Genomic DNA, 23,676 nt, shown 5'->3' on the forward strand with positions numbered 1-23,676 from the left:
AAGCACTTATCTATTTCACACTCTTTTTTACTTTTTTGGCTGAAATTCATATTTTTCCCTCTAAAAAACTACTTTTTGTTTCAAAGTTGAAAACAATGTGGTGGGGTTAGGGGTTATGCTATGGGTCATCAATACATGACACCACCACAATGTCTGACTCATTCATTATTGGCCTGGGGCTGGTGGCTCAACTTGCCCCTATGCTCAACTTACCCCGCCTTCCCCTACTTGGTGAAATTACGAGAACTTTCGCGGGGATTTTTCCAAGGTTGCAGGTATTTTGGCAATGTGAAAGCAATTTATGGGAACTTCAAGCCGAGCATGTCGTTGGGCGTGGGCGCCGTGGGTGGCTGCTGGGCTAGTGATTTTGAATCTCAAACCTTGCCTGCTTATCAGACCATACCGCGCATGCTCGTAACTTCAGGAACTTATCCCGAAGTGTATGTTTCGGGGCGGTGTGAATTAATGTTGTAACCCGCACCCGTTGCGGTACGGGTTAACCTGCCGGTATGCCTCCGATCGCGGGTTGCGGTCGGGCCGAGTTCATTCTCAAACCCGCAGACCGTCATGCGAAAAAAAGGGAGAATAAACGACGCATAATAAAAACATTCACAGTGAAAATTGAGTTAAGATCATGTGCTTCTTACGTGGCAGATTCTTTTAGAGACGTAGATATTTCCTTTTAAAAATTCCGGCGTATTTTTGTCTTGTGAATAGTGAACAGGACTGAGTCTGAGACAGTTCAACATGATACATCGAGTTGCTCTCTTTCAAAGGCCAGCGCCAGTGCATGCATGCAGCGCAGCGCAGTCAAAAGCAACCGCATGGGCCAATGAAACTCGATGTTGAGTTTCCCGTCCCATTTTTTCCAGCTCATAATGAGGAACCGATTTCATTATTCATTATTTTTCAGAAGATGAAAGTTTGACCTTTTGTAACTTTTAACGCACTTTATTCTGTGGAACTTGAAGCCAGGGAAAAATCAATCATTTTTTTGGGGGGGGCTCCATTTTCATTTTTTTAGCAATATTTCAGGGGCTCTTTTCAAATGCTACGTTTTTGTATTTTGAGGAATACCTTTTCACTTATTATATTAATTATTACTTGTTGTTTAATATTGTATGATTTTTAAAGTTTTTTTTCATGCCTAGAATCTTGGATGTGGGTGTGTTTGTGTGGGTGAGACTGTGAGTTGAACTTGATATAAATGAATTTAATATCTAAATTTTACTCCATCTAATTCCAGTACTTGGCCATGTAATAAAGGCCCACATACCCTTACTTTTCCTGAAGTTCTTTGAAAACGCAGATCTCCACGAAAATTTTATTTCTCTATGGGGGAGTCTAAATTTGGTGAGAATGAACTCATTAATAACGTAAATATACATGACAATGAAGAAATCATCAAACTTCAATGGCAGTTTTGAAAAATATACCCGAAATATGAACTCTGTCTGAAGCAGAAAATCACCATCATTGAGGCCTTTACAGAGCGAATTGTCCCCCAGAGCTCTGGCAGAGAGACAGAGCTCAGACTAGCTAGCACAAGCGCCCATGCGTACGTGGGTGAGTCTCCCGTCGGCCTTGTAACAGATTGAGCTTTGATGATTTTTTTGTCTGATATTTAAATCATCCCTTGGAAAAATAAAACAAATGATTTTTAAGTTATAATTAGCAAATAAGATAAGTTATTTTGGATGAGTACTAGGCCGTATGATAACTCACCAACGCAAGTTTGCTAGACTTTGGGATTTATTGAGGTAGCTCAACCATACCTCGAGCGATGTTCGTGCAGGCTCCACCACTTCTACGGTTGTTCAGTGGAGCCTGCACGAACATCCCTCGAGGTATGGTTGAGCATGCAGCGTCATTCCATTCACAAAAAAAGAAAGAAAAGATTTGCAGGTATTTACAAGATATACAAGTAATTGTCTTACTGAAAAGCTTATATTAATGTTTTAAATCAGTTTTGAATCTAGATATCCAAATAGTTTATTTTCAGAATTTGATTTTCAAACGCGGGCCAAATTTCATAACGCGGGCGACGGGAAACTGAACATCGAGTTTTAGCGGCCATATTATCGAATGAAATACAAAAACAGAAGGAAATAATATAGAGATAAACGAGAAGAAAAAATTGACTGTATCATTATCCAGGTATTTATTGCAATATTGATTACTTTATAGACGAGGTCCCATGGAATTGAATAATGTAATTATGATTGTTGTGAGTCGCATTGTCGACCGACCTGGACTGAAAAACAACATTGCCGTCTGCCGATCCTTGCTGGGCAGCCTGGGCTAGCTAGCGCGCTGAGCTGCGGTTCGCTAGCTCCGATCCGAGGCGTTAATTGCGTAATGCTTTCAATTTCGAGATCAGATTGGACCCATTTCGTGGTACAAAGTCACCCAAAAAACATTTTCTCTCCGGAATAAAAGGCGAATTTGCAAATTGTAAGTAAATTCACTCTAGGCTAGGTAGTAGTAGACATATATTTCCTGATTTGAGCCTGTATAGTGTGGGGATTGCTGAAATGTTTTTCATTTTTCAAAGATAAATTGACTTGCGGGTTAAAACCCGACGGGTCAGCGGGTCCCGCTTGCAAATTATTGGATTATACGGGACGGTACGGTTCGGGTTTTCACTTGCGGGTTACAACATTAGTGTGAATGCAGGAATCATTAATAGGTATTTTTTAGCCTAAAAAAGTTCTTGTAATTTAAAGGGGATTCTTATGATCGAGGCGGTCTGAAACCACCTTCTGATACATGTGTGATCTGTGAACAGTCCATGATTAAAAATAGATAAGATCAAGGAGATTGTCTCCTCTCTAGTGGATCATACAAGATGTAAGTGTAAATCCAGTGCCTACATGTAGGTATCATTCTTTATTTTTTTTATTATCTCTTCAATTATCATGCGCATGTGTGAAATTGATGCAGCCTTTAACGGTCTGTACACACAATTTGCATCTCTCTGCTGCTTACATGTAGGGTCCATGTCCGAGAAGTGGAGACCAGTCTGAACAGTAAAACAGAAAATATCTATAATTTACTCCCTTACTCATTTACTGAATGTGAACATAGGGGGTGTGTCATCCTGTATTCAAGCTATTTTCTGAAGATGAAATCAGAGATCAAATCAAAGTGTTAACTATAAAGTCAGGTTACTGAAACTGTTTCAGCAACTCTGATTTCCTAGCACTCAACCATGCTCCTGCGCCAAGTAATCCACAAGTTGACTTTGAATTTTTAAAAATATGGAATGCATGACCAAACCGTGGGAAAAGGTCACTGCACTATAAAATAATTGACATTTCTGTTGCTTTTTTTATGGGGGGGAGAGTAATGCAGTTCTCCAGAACCAGTGTACAAGGTTTAAGTACTATTTTCAGTATTTTATGGTTCCAATATCCACAGTCCCCCCCCCCCCCCACCCTCACACAAAGAAACCAACAACTTCTTTTCAACTAAAATGCATTAAAAATTGGATTCCAGGTTAAAAATGGTAGCTTGGGTTCTGTAAATGGACTAAATATATATTGTAAGAGTGAGTGACTGACTGGTTTTCCTTTCCCAAATTGCCACTTTCTCTCCACAGGACACTGTGTGCAATCAACACATACATGTATTGTGTGCAACCACACACATGACGCCATAAGCCATAAAAAATAATCATCATGAAGCAGGTTTTGAAAGATGGGTTGGTTTGCAACAGCCCAGAGCTAATCATATGAATAATAATTGACGTACAAATGTACATTTCCATAGAATGACCACTGGTTATATCCTCTGAACAGCATTTCACACAATGCAATGAATTTTGTTCCTGCAGGAAGATACACTTCATACCTTTGTACTGTTTTTTTTTTGTCTTACATTTTTATTAATCAACATGCACATACTCTTGTACATTGTAAATTATCCTTAATTAAGATCAAAAACTCCTTTGCAGGTCTTCAAGATTCCAATGCTCCTTTCATGAACATGTACAGTAGACATGTGTTTCTTCCTAATGACCTGCATCTTTTGTAAATTGGCAACAATTTATCATGTCACTTAGAAACAGAGTAGCAGATTAGTAAATGGTCATCGCCAGAGACCGTGAGAAGAACTGACGATTACATACATGTAGGTGTGAAGGAACTAAAAAGCTACAAAGACAGGGATTGATAGAAAGACAACAGGATGGTATGGAAATGGAAGATGATTGAAAAGAAACCTGAAGAGGAGGGTGCAAAGAGTTGGAAACAGCTGTTGCTCAGGCAAGCAGGCTGTACTACCAGACAGATGCAGCTATGAGGGATGCAATGAATGCATCCAGCAGAGATGAAGTGCGGTGAGAGTGTGACGCATTCAGCGGATCATACTCAAATTTCAAAACCATGACAAGCAAAGTCAAATTGATAGAAACACATTCATAAAAGGGAGAGCCTACGACTCCAACCCGATATACAGGTACATGTACATGTGAAGTTGGTTAATAATGAAAGCAGAAAATTAGAGAAACATAAGGCTTGGTGAAAAATCGAAAGAATGGTATTTATTGATTGTATTTGTAAAAGTATCAATTTTGTAAAGATAAATTCTGGGAAGTACCATTCTCTCACACAACTGAAAGTTAATTCACCTGTGAATTCAATATGCATGTACGTGTATAATCATACACAATATGTTGGTACTTCTATGATTAAGTTTTCAAATATCGTAACCATAAACCAGTTCTACTGCCAATTCATGGGAATGCCAATTTATGGGATTTGTATCAAACAATATGGGGGAGCCTCTCGCATGTGATATACAACATGTATACAAAAATTTACAAAAATTAAAAACTATAATATTCTTTGATATTTGCTACACCACAATTAAAGAGAAATGCCAGTAGTTGCAGTAAACACTGATTTCATGAGAAAGTCTGTAAAACCAGGCTTAATTGTCAGTATATCATCGAGGATCTAGATCTGGTAAAATTACATAAACTCAACTTTGTGAAATCGTGAAATCTACGCTGAAAAATGTTCACACTGAAGATCACCAACACAAATAGGCACACGTGGGACAGCGTATTATTATTGCTGGAATAAAGACCCGACAGAAGTGACCGAATCCGCGCTTATTTTGCTTATTTCTCAGCAATTACAGTTTCTTCCAGAATCCTTTGGCACATATTTTTTATTCATACAAACAGACACTTGGGTGGTCATTATATTAGATTCTGTAAAAAGTCATTTTGAGATCTATACCAATACTGGAATTTATCTTTAATATTCCCACAATTTCTGCATCTACACTGTGGTGTAAAGCACACTGGCCAGTTTTATAAGATGTCCACACCCTAAGGTACTACAACACACCATAAATCAATCACTGGTGCAAATTCTTTGTATGGTTTTCTGTAAACACTGGTGGTATGGTTTTAATGGCCATCATTTTTTCCATTGGAGATAAACTTGACATCTGGGAAGCATTTCATGATTCATTAACTTTCGCTGACAACTGTTATAAGCTACTAAAATCCTTGCATCTGATTAGCCTGATAGCAAACAAATCCGTGAAAATCACTGAAAACACTCTTTGTGAAATACTGCTAAAGATGGCTTTTGAGTGTGGGAGGGACATCGACACCTATCATACAGTCATCTCCTACATGTACACATGTAGAGAGCAGGTGCCAATGATGTCCCATCTGAGATGGAGTAGACCACAGGTTTCTCAAATTAATAAGTGTGTGATTTGATGTCGCCCACTTGCTACTGATGCAGGTGTATCAGAGAGCAAGACACACTCCTCCTTCCCCCCTTTCAGCCATGCTCCTACATTCTGGCAATTGACATTGAATGCTACGAGATGCAAGGGAAGCTTTATGAGAGGAATCTAGTTTCTGTATAAACCTGCAATCTAATCATCACAAAAGCTTGTGGAAATTGTTTCTTTTTCCCTTTGAGCCCTTTCACTAATATTATTGTCACTGTAGAGTTGACAAGCATCTACATGTACATAATACAAATTATCACAATTTCCTGTCCATCCTAATAAGTTCTGAATTGTGGGATATTACAGATCATATGTAAATGTACATCACTACTCAAGGACTTTAATAGAGTAATGTATTCTTAATATCTGAAAAGTTTAATTAAATGTGAATATTTTCATTCATCAGGAAGATGGTCAATTAACCTGTTCAACACTGAACTCTCCATAGCATTTGTACAGGGACCACTTGGCTCCCTTTAAGAGGTTAACCTGTTGACTACTGAACTTTCTAATTTCGAGTTTGTAGGGACCACCAGGCTCTCACAGGGAAGGGGTTAACCTGTTTATTACTGAACTTTCTAATTTCCACAGAGTTTGTACAGGGACTACTAGGCTCTCACAGGGAAGGGGTTAACCTATTGACTTCTAAATTCTCCAAATTCATACGATTTGTACAAGGACCACAAGGCTCCCATAATCAAGGGGTTAACTAGTATATTACTGAACTCTCTAAATTTTCATGGGGTTTCTACAGGGTCCACTAGACTCCCGTAGTCAAAGGAAAAATAGATTTCCTGCCATGATGGGGTTTCTTGAATCTAAAGGAGATTTATCTCACAGAGAGATGCTCAGTCTACTATCTTGACATTGGGTAAACTTATATTCCTTTCATAAACCCAATTACTATGAATTAGGCGGCTAATAGCAGCATACTTTGGTTGTAAAATTGGAGGACAAGAGTTATCCGCATTACTCTGATGCTGCTATTATCCGCATAATAGCGGCATCGGGATAAGATTTTGAGTTTATGAACGCATTTCCAAATAATGCGGATAATCGCCATGGTGCGGTCACAAGGTCACCCTTTTCCAACACAACCGCATCGGAAGGGGCGTGTCCAGTTGTCATGGCGATTATCCGCCTTTTTCAGGACGGGTGCTCGTAAAAATAATGCGGCTTATTTTCGGAGTTTATGAACGCAATTTTTATTGAATTATCCGCATTACTCTTAGGCAGCTAATTGGAGGGTAGGTTTATGAAAAGGGTATTAGGCTAATGTTGAATGATAATGAGAGTGCCTTCCTTCCCCCTTGGTGGTCTGTCCATAATTGACAAATGACAGGTGAATAAATTAACATTAATATGTAGTTTTATGCCAATTTTTACATGTCGGAATGGGTCCTATTTAAATATTGCAATGATAATGAAGTAAGGAAGAGTTCTACCTGCATTTTTCCGACAGTTGCATACATGTACAAGTACATGTATGTGAAAAATTTGTGATTACCATTGAAAGTATTGGTCAAAAGCAGGATAACTTCTTAGTGGTAATAAATAACCATTTTTTCCTGCTTCATTACCATTTGTAATCTTAAATTTTATGCAGAGGCTATAATAAATATTATAAGAGCAATTCTTAACACTTTGGAGGCTAACTTGCTCTCAGCCCTTTGTATTATTTCAGTGACAAAACGTTTGCTCCTACAAAAACTGCTCCAGGCTTAATTTTGTCTAAGATGTAGGATTATGGTTGCAATAGGGTTTTACATTAGGTTTAGGATAGAGTGTAGTGTTAAACCAAGGATTGAAGTTGGTCGTTAGACTAGCATGTGAAATTTATAGCGGAGCAATTGTCAATGGAGCAAGTGTCATTTAACAGGCCTCTACAAAAAAATTTTTTGTCACTTACCCTGTTGGGCAAGTGATGAAAAAATTTGCTTGCCCGATAGAAAAAACTGCTTGCCCAATTTTTTAAATAATTTTTTCATTATGACGGCACTACTCTTATTTTTATTAAGGTATACGAAATAACAATTGAGAATCTTGTCCAGTATAAAAGAACACACATTGAAAAGGATATTTTCAGCAACGTAGGCCTGAGTCTTTACGTTTATTTTGGAGAAAAAAAATCAATATTTTATGGCTATTTAAGGTTTTAAAAAACCCTTCAATAAAAGTTGCTAAAATTTCATATTTTGCATCTTTAAATCCATGAAATGGCTACCTGCGTAACATATTTCCTTGGAATTGCTTTCATTTACCGTAGTTGGAAACTATAAAGAAAGCCAGTGAAAAATGTTCAGCTCTTTATTGACTCGGAAAAAAATATTTTATTATCAAAAGTGGAGTGGCTAAAATTTCACATTTTGCATCTTTAAATCCATGAAATGGTCATTTATTTTCCATATTTCCTTGATTAAAAAAAAAAAATTATTTGGAAACCATCAAGTCTTTTCTTCATCATTTTATGATGTTCCACTCGGTCAATAATTTTATCTACATGTTTTCACATGCTACTTTTTTTTTCTATTTTGAGGAATACCTGTTCACTTATTAATGAATTATTAGTAACATTGTTTAATATTGTATGATTTTTAAGTAATTTTTTTCACTATGCTTAGAATCTTGGGTGTGTGTGTGTGTGTGCTTGTGTGGGTGTGACTGTGAGTTGAACTTTGATACAAATGAATTCAATATCTAATTTCTACTTCGCCTTTTCCAGTACAATAACCTATACTCGGCCATGTAATAAAGGCCCACATACCCTAACTTTTCTTGAAGTTCTTTGAAAACGCAGACTTCTACGAAAATTGCATTTCTCTATGGGGGAGTCTAAATTTGGTGAGAATGTATTCATTAATATCTTAAATATACATGACAATGAAGAAATCATCAAACTTTAATGGAAGTTTTGAATAATATACCCGAAATGTAAACTCTGTCTGAAACAGAAAATCACCATCATTGAGGCCTTTACTGAGCGAATTGTCCCCCAGAGCTCTGGCAGAGAGACAGAGCTCAGACTGGCTAGCTAGTATGCGCACGTGTGTGAGCCTCCCGCCGGCCTTGTAAAATAGATGGAGCTTTGTTTGATGATTTATTGTCTGATATTTACCTCATCCCCTCCAAAAGGGAAACAAATGAATTTTAAGTTATAATTAACAAATACAGCAAGTTATTTTGGATGTTAAATAGGCTGTTTTGAAAAGCAAAGCCGAATGACATGACAACTCACCAATGCGAGGTTACTAGACTCTGTGATTTATTTCCTGTGTAATTCTAATTATTTTATCACAGAATTGTGATATCGGAAGGGGGAAAATGTGCATTAGAAATTGCACATGGTGGTAGTCATAATGGACCCCTATACTACATTCAACTGTTTCCCGGCCATTGCATTGATTTTTTTCATACCTGGTACCATGTATGGAAATACGTGGTACAGAAAAAATAACGCAATTTCGGAATTTGAAACTGCGCTACTTGCTATTTTTTAAGGCTGATTCATGATTTTGAGTGTGGATTTTGGATGATTTATGGAAAAACGAGGTACGGTACAGAAAAAAAAGACGCAACATCCACTTGCCCGATCGGGCAATTGACTTTGAGAGGTGCTTGCCCGCACGTCATTTTCACTTGCCCCGGGCAAGCGGGTTTGTCGCGCCCTGCATTTAACCATTATTTCACTGGATAGAGATTAATAATGCTGGCTATTAAAAAAAATTATTTGCTCCCTTTGTTTGGAAGCGCTTAATCAACACACTTTAACAGGAAGACAAATTTACGAGGAGGCTTGGAAGCCTCGCTATACAGGTTTATACACTCACCATGGCAAATTCCTGACAGTGATCGGTGGACTGAGTGAAGTCTCCTTCAGCTTACTGATGTTGTATACTGTGTGGCAGAAAGTGGCCTCTGAACGACTACCATCTGAGGAAAAAAAAGAGGAGGAAAGGAAGGAAGAGAAGAGTATCAATAAATAACCTATCAATGGTTGGTCAATTTGAACAGTGCTTGTCTTCAACTGCATATAGGAAAAGTAGTACATGTACATAGGATCTGTAATTTGAACTAGCAGTGTGAGATTGAAAACGTCTTTTAGCATCCCTCAATGTACAAAGTGAGGGTGCCTAAGATGTGGTTTCACAGTAACTTAAAAACATTTATTACTTAACAAACTTATCGTCATTCAAATTTTTAGATGGGCATGTCAGACCCAAAATTGCACAAAAACGTGATTTCATATACACATTGAATGCTAATTATGTATGTAGCCAAAATTCATAAATGTATTATTTTTACTGATCAACAGTGATAAATTTCATGTTACATGTATGACTGAAAAGCAATACATGAGAGAAAATTAGGCTGCCATTTTTAAATATACATTTGATAATGATCCTATAAAGAAGAATGTCCAGACCAAAAGCATTATTTCATTTTATTACTTTTATCTAGCAGTTTGGGGCTACATTTAAAGATTTACAGCCAAATTACGATTTTGTGCTTTAATTAGCATAATTAACTGATTTCAAAATAAATTTAAATAACTTGGGTATAATTCACAAGTATTGTGGATAGTATGTGAATATCACGATCACACGATCAATGGCTGAGGTCTGAGGGGGCAAAAACAGCCCCCCCCCATGCTATGCAATTTTAAAATAGCCTGTGTTACATGTATATAGGGTTAAACATGCATGCAAAATCAAAGACCATAAATAGATTTCATCCAGTATACACTGTAGTACAATTATACTACAATAATATTTTCATGGGAAATAACCAGACTTGCTGTTAACTCTTGTGTTGAAATGATCTTTTCCACGAGATTAAACAAGCAAGTCTTTTCATTTCCCATCTAAAATTTCTATATTCGCCAATATCTAACACTATTCGACATAATACATTTTTTGTCTGTATTAACTGAAAAACAGGGAAATGTACAAGCATTAAACTAGACATTTCCATGCTGAAATACATGTATAAACATGTTGATCTATTTTTTTTTTAACTGGAAAGTGTAGTCAGAATATAGGGAACTACCAGTACACAAGTCATCATACTACATTATAAGTACTTACTGTATACGAGCAATGAATATTGTATAAGAACTAGGACAGTGACCCCACCTACATTGGAAAGCACTACATGTACATGTATTGTACATGTACAATGTACATGTATCAAGTGGGGAAGATTCCAAAATAAAAAATTATATTACTAAACTTTAAATTTTACAAGAAAATGTTTTGCACGACATGTAGCCCTACATGTACATTTCAATTTAGAAATACACTTAAATAAATTCCAAATTATGGTAATCTAATGTTACGATGCAACATGAAAATTCCTAAACGAATCAACACACTGCATCATTTTTTCTGAAACATTCAAGCAGCTACATGTACATGTATGCAGTATGGATGTTAATGTCATCTACATGTATAGTGCATGTACCATTCTTCTTGAAGATGCCATTATCTTGCATGTTCTGATGATAAATGCCTACATTACACTGACATATTCCCAATAGGCACTTAGTCTGCCTCTTCTAACATAAATTGGTGCTTCCATTTCCCCCATGTACACTAATTGGTAAACAGAAATTTATGAGATGCGTTCAGTGAGAAAGTACGCCTTGTACATGGACTGTACAATGTAAGTCAGTGGTCTAATCTAGGATGTGCAATACATGTGGTGAATTAAAATTCTAATACAAGAATGGCTGCATAGAAGACAAAATATGGGTGCAATCATTTTTCTTGACACATGATATTAGGAAAAAGGTGATCTGAATATTTTTAATGAACTGTTGAAGGAGAAAATTACAATTAAAGTAACAAAGTATTACATTGTATGTATGTTTCACCACTAGCTACGGTACCCCCCCCCCCCATTCCCCTCTTTTGCCCCTTTGAAACAAGACAAAAATATAAATACTAAACCTGCCTTTGAACAGACCACACACATTAATTCATTCTTATTTCAACATCTACACGTATATAAGTCTAGTGTGCTTACAAATTTGCTGTTAGGGGGGAGTTCACCCGGACAAAAGTTATATTTTTATTGAAAAAATAGCAGAAAAAAATCATTAAAGATTTTGGTGAAAGTTAGAGGAAACTGCATCAAATGTTCAAAATGTTATTAATTTTTTTTGTGACATCATATGCAAGAAGCTCACCTATATCGTGTAGTAATCAAAATCAATAAAATGTAATTTTCTCCCCCCAAAATAAGTGGTTTTTGTGTCTTCAGTATATCAACAGACAAATTATTTCACACCTGCTCCTGAAAAAAAAATAGTCATCATGAAGCATAAAAAAATGAAATATATGCATGGGGCAGCTGTTTGTATATCAGAAATTAAAAAAAAATTCTTTAGAATAACTTCCATAGTCCATGAATCTCATCAAACCTTCACCAACATTTTTTAATAATTTTTTCTGGTATTTTCACACTAAACTTTTCTTGGTGAACATCCCCTTTTAGTGTCAATGAGCAGGCAGAGATATTATATGTACTTGTACATAGGGCGGATCCAGGATTTTCGAAAAAGAGGGGGGCACACTTTCCCCCTACAAAAATTTGACAAGTAAAAAAAAGTTTTCACCTATAATTGAAGGTTATTTCTCCAGGTAAAATTGTACAAGAAAAAAAAAAGGTCCTCAGGTATGATAATAAAATACTTCAAAATTAATTGAGTCTCTCAAGGGGGGGGGGCACAGGCTGGATGTGCCCCCCCCCCTGGATCCACCAGTGCTTGTACAAACAAACATGGGAACACCAATACACTTGTACATCATACAGGTGTTAATGATCTGTATACAACTGATTGCAATTTGGATCAATTAAATCACAAAAATCAACCCTAAATGTCCATGCATAAAGATGGTGATCAATACATGGGCCCAGCAGAGAAACAAAATTCCTGCATTTATTTTACTGAATTGACAGGTATTAAGTACATGTATAGCCCTACAAAGTACTTGTACTCTATATATGCATCACATCAATACAATCATGTAAATCGAAGTACATTGTACATGTACATGTAGGCCTACACCATATTCTGAAAAAAAAAGGGAATTTGGGGGTGATGAATTTACTTCTTACATGTATATTACTGCTTTATACATAACTGTCAAAGGAAAATACTTTTGACAAAAATTCATATTTTGTTTAGAAAAAGGTACACATGAGAATTTGCTTGGATAGCAATTAGCAGACATTTGTACTGTTGTATTGTACATTACAAAGCAAATTCCAATGTAAAGTAAAAGTATGCATTGACAGATATGTACACCTACACGGCTACACCTACATGTAACTTGGAATACTCCCTGCGATATCCCATGCTTAATTGGGAAACTGGCACTTATTTTAATCTTTACTCTGTATTGATCTATAATTCTTTTCTCCCCCCCCCCCTATGTAGAAGTTCCCCCCCCATCGACACTCACTCATTCATAAAACAAACATTTTCTGTGACCTTTGATATTATTATGAAATGAATGGAATTTTCATCACAATACATGTAGGCATGTACCTCACATGAACTTATTATAGGCATGTTCTGACAAGTGTCATGATAAAAATAATTGCCAGATACTTGTTTCCTTCCATTTTCTTTTATCCATTAGAAAATAAAACCTTCTTTCTCAAAGAAATGGCTACTCTTGAAGCAGTGCAATATTGTAATAAATAATTGTCACAAACTCAAAAGTCATTAAGTACATTTTGTGGAACATGTACTTGCAAAGTGCAGCATGATTATGATTATCAATGAATACTATTTTCCATCTATTTACCTGTAAATTTGCTAAATTTCCAATATCGCTCCTTCATAATTTATTTGTCTTGCATTTTACTAAATTTCCAATAAAGCAGACTTAAAGGAGAATGAAACCATTGGAACAAGATAGCTTGTGTGAAAACAGAAAAATCAAAGAAACAGATCAACAAAAGTTTGAGAAAAATCGGACAAATAATGAGAAAGTTATGAGCATTTGAATATTGCGATCACTAATGCTATGGAGATAGCAAATCGGCAATGCGACAAAGATGTGTGATGTCACTTGTGAACAACTCTCCTCATTACTTTAGTATATATTTCACTTGAATTGCCTCTTTTATCACATCTATCCATAGATCATGTGTTCTTTCTCCATGAGGGCATGTAATACATATTTTTTAAGAATACATCATGGATAAAGAGTTTGTATCATCATAAGAAAAAGCAAAGAGACATTTTGAGGGTATTTTATAGTCCACCAAAGGGAAAGTTGTTCATCAGTGACATCACACATCCTTGTCGCATTGCCAATGGGAGGATCTCCATAGCATTAGTGATTGCAATATTCAAATGCTCATAACTTTCTCATTATTTGTCTGATTTTCTCAAACTTTCTTAATTCTTATTTTTCATTTTTCTGTTTCTACACAAGCCTATTTGTTCCAAAGGTTTCATTCCCCTTTAATTAAGTACATTTCACATAGAGCATGTCTTCTATAAATATGGAGCCAAATAAATAAAATTGAAGATGATTGGTTATAAAACACAATGAAGCCCTACAAATTGAATTCTTTAATTGCAAGACCACAGCTCCAGGGCTTTAATCAATACAAGGTCTTCTTCTTCCACTGTAAGAGCTGCTACAAGGTGATGAAGATGCACTAGTTGTGTGTACATGTATGTGTGTGTCATGGCCATGGATCCCCCAATAGCCCTTTCACTGGCCTTTTGATATTTTTCTGCCCTTTTAAAAATGTTCTCATTTGTGCTGTAATATAATTAGCCCTGTGTACAGAAAAAGTGGCCTTGCCCCCAAAATACTAAAATTGAAGGTTAGTATCCTAACTATGGAAGAATAAGGAGCAGTGTACTGGTCATTATTATAAAAGGGATGAGAAAAGGAAGAGTGACTCTTGAGGCCAATCAAACAGGTACTATACACACTGTCATTGCCCAGTTGGTATTGGATAAATTCAAACTCTAGGCTGAAACAGGGTAACACTCCATGAGCAAGACAATGCGTAAGCAAGGCTCGACATTAGCGGTGGCCCGGGGCCACCAAAAATTCATCTCGGGCAACCATTATTGAAAAATGTTAAGTTTTGGTGGCCCGAATCGGGCAACCAATAATTTTCAAAGTAGCGCAATTTTTCTCCCGATTTTGCATGCATTTATCAACTTTCTACAGTTCAAATTGCAAGTCAATTCGTCATGCGCCTTTTTTGTTAATCTACACACAAAGATTGCACAGTCATGACAGTATGTAGGCCTACCGCTAGCATACAGTAACTATTATTCAGCCGGCAGTGCCGGCTGTCTGGCTGAGCTTTGCATGCGTGAAACCACTGCACTGCAGCTGGCTGTGCGCTAGCAGACTATTCAGACTCGGGGAGCTGCGATGCGAAATGTTACTGCTAAGAAATCTTCCCCAGAACTTTGAAAATCTACGTCAAAGTCACATTTTACACCAATGAAATGCCCTTCTACAGTCCATATTACTGAAACCTGATAATTTGCAAGCATTAAAAGGAGGAATTATGACCTCTCTTTTGACTCAAAAAGACCGATTTCCAAATGCATTAATACACATAGGTGAGTACATCACAGTCCCACATGTGCATTTGTATGTATGTTGATATTTGGTTTATTTTCGAAGCTGTACAGCTTCTTTCTTTCTTGTTTATAAATGACTTCTTAAACCACTCTTAAGGAAGTAAATACTTTGGGAAGGCATTTTATTGATATGAAATGTGAATTTTTTCCATCATTTTGTCAAATATAGGGAAGGAATTTTCTCACTGTTTTTTCCAGATAACTTGCCGTTTTCTTATTTTTTTCTGTCATTTTTTTACAGTGATTAAACCATTTATACCCCTTCCCATTGAATATGCCTGATTAAAGAACATATTTCTACTGAATAATAATAATAAATTTCCCCATTTTTTCTGATAATTTTGTCTTATTCATTTTTCTTACATTTTCTTTTGTTTTTTCTCAATTTTTTTTCCTGTTCTTTGTTTTTTTCTTACTTCATTTTTTTATTTGTCTTATTTCACTTATTCGTTTTTACAATTTTTTTTTCAATATACTATTCTAAAATTCTGCAGCATATTTTCTGTGATTTTCTCCTGCTATAATATGCTGGAAAAGAGAAAATAAACTGGATTTGGGGCCTGCATAATCTAGGTTTTACGATAAGGAAAAATCATTGTTTTGTAAATCAATCTGAGTTTGCTATATGCACTATTTATTTACTTTACCATTATGAGTGTGTGTCTATACGGAGATTAAAAGTCCACACAACCTAGGAGCAATACAATTCTTTTATTCTCTTTCAATCATTTCATATTCACAATGATAGAACAATTTATATATTACCACAAAATAAGCAAAGTAAAATAACAGCAAGCACGATTTACATACAAGATGTACAAAGAATAGTGGTACGTGGTAGTGACTGCAGAATATTTCAGTTTGTTTTATTCATTTTTAATTAATGTTTTTCTTTATATTTTTCGGGCCACCAAACTTTACTAATGGGCCACCAAAAAAAATTATTTGAAGGTTTTGGTGGCCCGAACGGGCCACCACCAAAAAAAGTTAATGTGGAGCCTTGGCATAAGTATTATTTCTTAATATCTTTTTCATTATCTTTGTGCAACAGTTTGTCATCATGACTATTCATTCAATGAGCAAGACAATGTCAGCTCCCAATTTTTTCTATTGCTTTCTTTTAGTGTCATAATCCTATTTAATATTAAATTTCTACTACAGGAAACTATTGAAGGTATCATAGTTTCCTGTAGTATAAATTTAATAGTAAATAGGATTGAATACTCATTCAAAGTGTAAGATTAGGATTATTTTGATTGGATCATTAAACTTCATCCAAAACATTTTTCAAAGAAAATAAAGGATGTGACAAATTCAGCTCACTTCATCAAAGTAATGTTCAATGTAGAACTATTAAATTTTATTACACAATTCAGATAAGATTTCCACATCATCTCAGCCTAGAGTAAACTCTACACACCACACCTACCTTCTTCCATCTTTTCTCCTTGGTCTTGATCCTCTGACCCTGGTTCAGTGGTCAGTTCCCCATTCATAATAACAGGGTTCTCTTCTCTCCCACCACCACCTCCTGTATCCACATCATCCCCGAGGGGTTGGGTGGGGGACGTTTCTTCTTTGGTAGGGATATTGTCATTCGGTGCTAAAAGAGGAAAGAAAAACAATAAAGATCTAGCTTTCATTTTCATCTATCTCTATTTTTATAAAAGACTATATTTAGGAGCACTTGCAGACTTATTTTTATCTTGTTCATACATAAAGAAATGTCAACATGTACAGGTCTACAGGTATGTGCAGAAGGCTTAGACGAAATTAATCTAAACTCATTCTTATTTTTTCTTGTCTGATAAAGTATACCAAACTTGTTGAAAGTCACCATAGGCCCCCAATCCCACAGAGCAAAGACCCTTAAAAGACCACTTAAAGACAAATTGACAGGGTGTTTCGGCAGTCTTCAAGATCAGTGAAATTTGCCGTCTCTATGGAATGGCTCTGTAAACCCCTGAACTGAAAGACCAAAAGCAACATTTCCAGCAAGATTCCTGTAGGACCCTGAGGACAGCTGAAAATTTACCAAGAGACCGATAACACCTAGACCCCCAGACAGGAACTCTGAAAGATTGCCAGAGACTGCGGTGAGACTTCTGAACGAATGAGATATCATCTGGGGTCTGATCATTCTACTCTTAAAAAGATTACAAGCTAAACTGCTTCTGACAGTCTACCCGTAAAATGAGCAATCAAGCTATTGCATACATGTACTGTCCTCTTGTTACATCATACATGTACATGTAGGTCATCAAGTGCTCTAAAACAACCAGTTAGCTATTATTCTAATCAACATCAACGCTGAGAAACATAGGAGAGCAAGATTGTGTGTCTGCCCATGGCTCACTCAAGAAATGTGGTTGATGTTTGGTGATTACATCAAGCTAATGCAAGAATTTAGAGTAGTTGAAGATGAGGGAAGTTTCTGCAACAAGTCTAAAATAACTATAAAACCCAACATTTTATCAAAATTTTTAAAACATCCATTATAAATACACAAATACCTACAGAAAATAACAAGTTTTGCAAAGATCTATAATCCCAACATAGGGACAGTGATTTTCCGCGATCGCGGAAAACGGACGGAATTCACGGAAAAGGCCTTTTGAAACGGAAAGTGGCATTTCAAACGGAAAATCACGGAAAACGTATTTTCCCTCAAATTACACAGAATAGCAACAGAAATTACTCCAAAATAACAACAAAATGAGAATATTAAATGGCCACAAAACCCCAGAAAACACGATCTCACTTCGCTACAATCATGACAATTCACACATCGTGATTTCTCTCGACATCAGCACACTCGATAGCACCCCGCGATCGTACCCGGCCGGCCGGGTTGAGCTTCACATCGCTTCAGATCGCTCAACTGCACAGTCGTGTGTTGCTGCCCTCTACGTTTGAAGATGTAACAACACGATATCGTGGTCTTAAAATCCAAGATGGCGGATTGGCGAAAGTCGTTGACTGATGATAACGATGTCCAAAAAACCCCAAAATTATCGATGAAATTTAATTTCACCGTAAAATAATGCTAATTATGTGAAAGGTGAGGATGTATGCATGCTAAATCAGTTTGAAAAATCATTAAATACACTAGCATAGATCCGATTAGAACGGATTCTATTGTGTTGTTGGTACAGTAGCAGATACAAATTTTGGCCAGTGCGAGTGTATGCGCTTTGATTTTGCTATTCAATGTGTAAACGGAATTGTCACTTTTCCGTGTGTACAATGTCTATGGGGAAACGGAATTTCCGTTTTCTGACGTGCTGAAACGGAATTTGAGATTTTCTGAAACGGAAAAGGCCATTTTTTGAAACGGAAAATCACTGTCCCTACCAACATACTGCCTACAAATCTGCAACATTGGATAAGCTCGAATATGGCAATGAATGCAAATTTTCCAGGGCTCCGTTTTTAGTTACCAAGGCTCCTAAAGAGCATTTTGAGAGCAAAATCGCCCCAAGCCCCGTGTAATGTTTTCCAACATCTACTTTGATGTACGGTAGTTCATACACTCAAAGTTTGCAGCAGGCAGCCTGAGCCTTCTCTAGCTATACATGTATGCAGTGTTTGCCCAAACCAACGGTGGTATCCTGTATCGTAATAACAGGGGTTCAGTTACATTCACACAGGTCTCGTAACAATGTAAAGCTGGCGTCGTCCGCAACACTTATGTACTGTATGCCTAGCAGCGCCCTCTAGCCCCTCTTGAATCCTGGGAATGTATGTATGGTGTATTAAGTGCCCAAAGTCTGCAGTGCCCTTGTCTGCTCATACTCGTGAGTCGTATCTGCAAGATTCTAATAAAAGACATGAAAGCAACCACCACCAGGACCACAGATATATTCACTAAGAAAAAAATCTGACATTGAATTTCGGGCGTTTCACATAAAACGTCAAAATGCAGCTTTTCTTATCAAAATGTCTGAATCATGTGCAAAGTGAATGGGTGCGCAGACATGACAGGTTTTCATAATGAAAATCACACAATTATCTATTTTTAAAAATTTGATTTTTGGCAATTATTCTGAAGAATATAAATTAAATGAAGACTGCATGGATTATAAATTTAAAGAAATCTTTGTTTAAGAAATAACAAGTTTAATTCTTAGTGTCCGCAGCTCAGACATGGGGCCCCCTGGCTTACATGTAACTGGGTACGATAGTTGATTAATTATGAAAGTAAAGACTTCCTTAAGATCTTATGTCCCCTCCACTAATTTTAAAACCCCCTTCTTTCTTTCTCTTTTTTCTTCTTACTTCCGGTGGGAACTTGGATTCGAACCTCTCGCTGCAGAGTCTGTCGCCTTACTCATTGAGGTCTGAGCTAGCAGGAATTGTTGAAAGCCATGGGTTTCATAACGGTTCTACTCTCCAAGAGTACCTATTGGGTATTTATTTTTCTGACTAAATAAACCGATGCCATTGGGAATTACACACACTCGAATTTTTGAAAAAATAAAGCCATATTTTGGTATGTATCCAACTTTTCCTTCTTAAATCTTTAGGCCCTAGATATATGTTAGATAATTCTTGATAAACCAAGGCTTCTCCATATATTTTTGTTCAATTTTAGTGGAGGGGACATATGGAAGTCTTGCCAAAGTAAAGCATGGCATTGCATTGACAAATGACAATTATGTTGTTGCTAATGCTATGTCACTCTAGTCTTGGCCTTGGGCTTGGCAATGACCTGTCAATCAATCATGACAAGCAACTTTTTTCAATAGATACCAGCCAGAATGACTCTCAGTCTCACACTCACTGACTCAGTCACACCCATTTAATTAAGACCTGGGGAAAATATAATAGAAATGATTTTTGACCCACCCTCCTGGGTATCCATCTCCTCCGTCTCACTCTGAGGTCGTTCGTTGCTGGGGTAGTGGTTCATCGTGCCTGAGGGACTCTTGTTCGTCTTCTTCGATTTTTTCTTCTCGGACTCTCTCAATTCCACGACCGACGTCGCCGAATCTGACCCCTTGTCACTGCCCTGCGACGAGGGTGCTTTTCGGGACGTTGGAGGCACCTTCACGTGCTTACTTGCGATCCGCCCAATCTCGGCTGATTTCCCCTGCTGGCAGGGGTCTCCCTCCTACACGACAAGCCAAAATAACAGATTTTGAGGAGTCAATCCGTGTCGGAAAATGAGAAATCCAACCGCATCACAGTGGTGGTATCACAAGGTGTATGCAGCCGCACTAGCTCCATTCAATGCATGATGAATGAATTTTCTCTGTACAAAGTAAATTGGGATTATTTTGTGTGTACAAAATGAATAGGAGTTAGCGCGCGACTGGATTGTGTAGTCGCAAAATGGCGATTCGTGAAGGATTATGGGATACCAGTACCGAATTGTTTTCGGAGCATAGCATAAAGGTGGGAGTTATATATATTTCTGTCAAAATAATTATTTCTCCTTTTCTCCACCCCATCACGCGCATTCTGTCGTCCTATTCTTCAATAAAACAGATATATTTTCCTCTAAAAAACGAAATACGTTTTAATCGTGATTGAAGTTGATGCAATAACTTGAGGGGAGCTCTCCTAAACTTATAACTCCCGTTATAACTATAAAAGAGATGACACAAAACAAGAATAGAGCAAGAAGAAAAGAGGCCTACATTAATAATAGTTCCAGTTAAGTTCTGAAAGAGAAGAGCAATTACAAGCAAACAAAATTTATGAGAATACAATTTTTTGATGTATCGAATTGCTCAAACCCATGCAGCTCCCAAAACACATTAATGGCGCAGGGCACTCCCACTGCCCCACCCGGGCCCCCACAGCTTATAAAGCTAGCTCTATACAGAATGCATCTAATAATTTGATTTGATTTGATTTATTGTTTTGATAAATATAATTTCAAAAAATGTTGGGATGAATCACAGAAAAAAACATGGTAAAAAATATCTTCCCATATAAATATATGATCTACTACCAAATGATATACTGACGAACATAATTTGCAGGAGGATTGACATCATAAGCAGATTGCTGAAAGAAAAATGACAATTAACCGCAATGATTTAGATTTAAATTTAATTTTATACAGCAGAATGGTAATATAATTTGACTGATTACGATGGAGATGATGAAGGCCACGGAGATGGTTGATGATGATGTTGATGATGGTGATGATGATGATGATGATGATGGTGATGGTGGTGGTGATGATCATGGTGATGGTGATGATGGTGATGATGATGATGATGATGTGGTGTTGATGATGGTGATGATGATGATGATGATGATGATGATGGTGATGGTGGTGGTGATGATCATGGTGATGATGATCATGGTGATGGTGATGATGGTGATGATGATGATGATGATGATGTGGTGTTGATGATGGTGATGATGATGATGATGATGATGAGTGATGATGATGATGTGGTGGTGGTGATGATGGTGATGATGATGTCGGCACTACATGATGATGCGGTGGTGGTGGTGGTGGCCCGATGTTGGATCGTGCTGATGATGCATGATTATTAAATCGAAGGAAGAATGACTGCGTGATAAACTAAAACATTGAACAGAAAATTTAATTCAAATATCCTGATAATTTATCGTTTGCCCTAAATGAGTAAAGAGGCAAGCATCTTTTCATAGACTCTGGTAGAGATTTTTAATTGAAGAGTGGATACCTTGCCCTGCGCGACCATGGGGTCTCGAAAAGCACCCTAAACAAGTATTGGCAAGTGAAACCAGACCCTTGACAAGCCATGGAAACAAAACTATAGTTATACCCCTAGTGTAAGTTTTCCCTGAATTGAACCCCTAAACAAGTACAGTGATATTTTATATGTTATTTATATCACTGGTCCATCCGTCGTCGGTTTAACCTTTTTATATACTTGAGGTACAATTAAAACCATTTTCTTTTTTAAGTGACGTTTCATTGATACTTTTTATTACACCACATGGGGAAAACTGCTCGCAAATGACGTCCCCATTAACATTACAAATTTTAGTAGCTTTTTAAATCTTTGATGGATTCCCTAAAACCCTCACCAATATCATTTTTATAGACTTTATGCCAGTGTGAATTTCCCCTGTAATGAATTAAGTACAGTATTTGGGATCCAAAGTATTCTTCAAATTTGAATATCAGAAGAGCGATTTGACATGAGAAGGTCGTGCATGTAAGTCCAGGAATAAAAATAAGAAATACCAACTCAAGTATTATCATATTTACCTCAGCCATTTTAACCTCTGCCATTATTCCCGCTGCTATTTATTCCTCTGCCATTTTACCTCTTCCATGTTTATCTGCCAGTTTTCCCTCTGCCATTTTCCCTTTGCCATTTTTCCCTTTGCCATTATTACCTATGCCATTTTACCTCTGCCATTTTTACCTTAAGTTTGCCATTTTTTACCTTTGCCATTTTTACCTCTGCCATTTTACCTTTGCCATTTTTACCTCTGCCATTTTACCTTTGCCATTTTTACCTCTGCCATTTTTACCTTTGCCATTTTTACCTCTGCCATTTTTACCTTTGCCATTTTTACACCGAGCCGCTGAAGCACCCCCAAGATGGGGGTGCTGCGTGTATTATTTTACACAGGCAGCACCCCCTGGATTCTGGTTGGTGTGCCACATAGGAGAAAATATGGAAAATAACCAACATCTTGTGTTAAAAACCCATTTGGGGGCTTATCAAATTTCTTGGCACAAAAAACGACTTTCATTTTGTAGTGAAACCTTTTTTTGCTTCTCAAATTTGCATAGGTGGATCCAAAGGGCCCAAGGGGCCCGGGACTCCCTATTTACGGAGCAAAAATGGGGGCGTTCAAAAAAAGCCAAAGAAGAGAAGGGAAAAGAGAGGAGAAAATCAGAGGATGAAGAAGAGTGAATAAAATAAGGTTAGGGGACGACTTAGAAAATAAAATACAAAACCTTTCATGATCACTGTAAAAAGTTTTCGCTCGCGCTTCGCGTTTGCATTGCATATATTGGATGATAGGTCTACATGAGACTCTTCTTCAATAGGCTGATATGGAGTTTTGAAGTCAATATACAAAACATATCTCAGCTCCGACATCGAGCTTTCATTATTTTGTTATAAATTGATTATCAAAAAGTTTTCTGTAAAAGTATTTTGTAAAATGTCCGTTCATAAGCATATTAAAAATTGTTATATTCACCTATGTGTTGATGACACGGTAGTCTATTTATCTCCTAAAAATGTAACAACAGTTGAAACCCAACTGAATTCTGAGCTGAAAAGAATAAACAACTGGTTGTGTGATTCCAAACTAAGTCT

General features: G+C 37.0%; 1 protein-coding gene across 2 annotated transcripts in view; it reads right to left on the reverse strand.

Moving 5' to 3' along the window:
* The window catches only part of LOC121422628 (ubiquitin carboxyl-terminal hydrolase 7-like), a 53,479-nt gene extending 32,757 nt beyond the window's left edge, over positions 1 to 20,722 (reverse strand). For both annotated transcript variants that reach the window (XM_041617790.1, XM_041617788.1), the window contains exons 1-3: positions 20,237 to 20,722; positions 16,818 to 16,991; positions 9,585 to 9,687 (exon numbers count right to left, since the gene is read on the reverse strand). In XM_041617790.1, the coding sequence (XP_041473724.1) occupies positions 9,585 to 9,687; positions 16,818 to 16,991; positions 20,237 to 20,300 (341 nt within the window). In that variant the 5' untranslated portion in view covers positions 20,301 to 20,722. The remainder of the gene's footprint in view (positions 1 to 9,584; positions 9,688 to 16,817; positions 16,992 to 20,236) is intronic.
* Positions 20,723 to 23,676: the final 2,954 nt, after the last annotated feature.

Source organism: Lytechinus variegatus, chromosome 10 (genome assembly GCF_018143015.1).
Source record: "Lytechinus variegatus isolate NC3 chromosome 10, Lvar_3.0, whole genome shotgun sequence".
In the NCBI taxonomy this organism is placed as follows: domain Eukaryota; kingdom Metazoa; phylum Echinodermata; class Echinoidea; order Temnopleuroida; family Toxopneustidae; genus Lytechinus; species Lytechinus variegatus.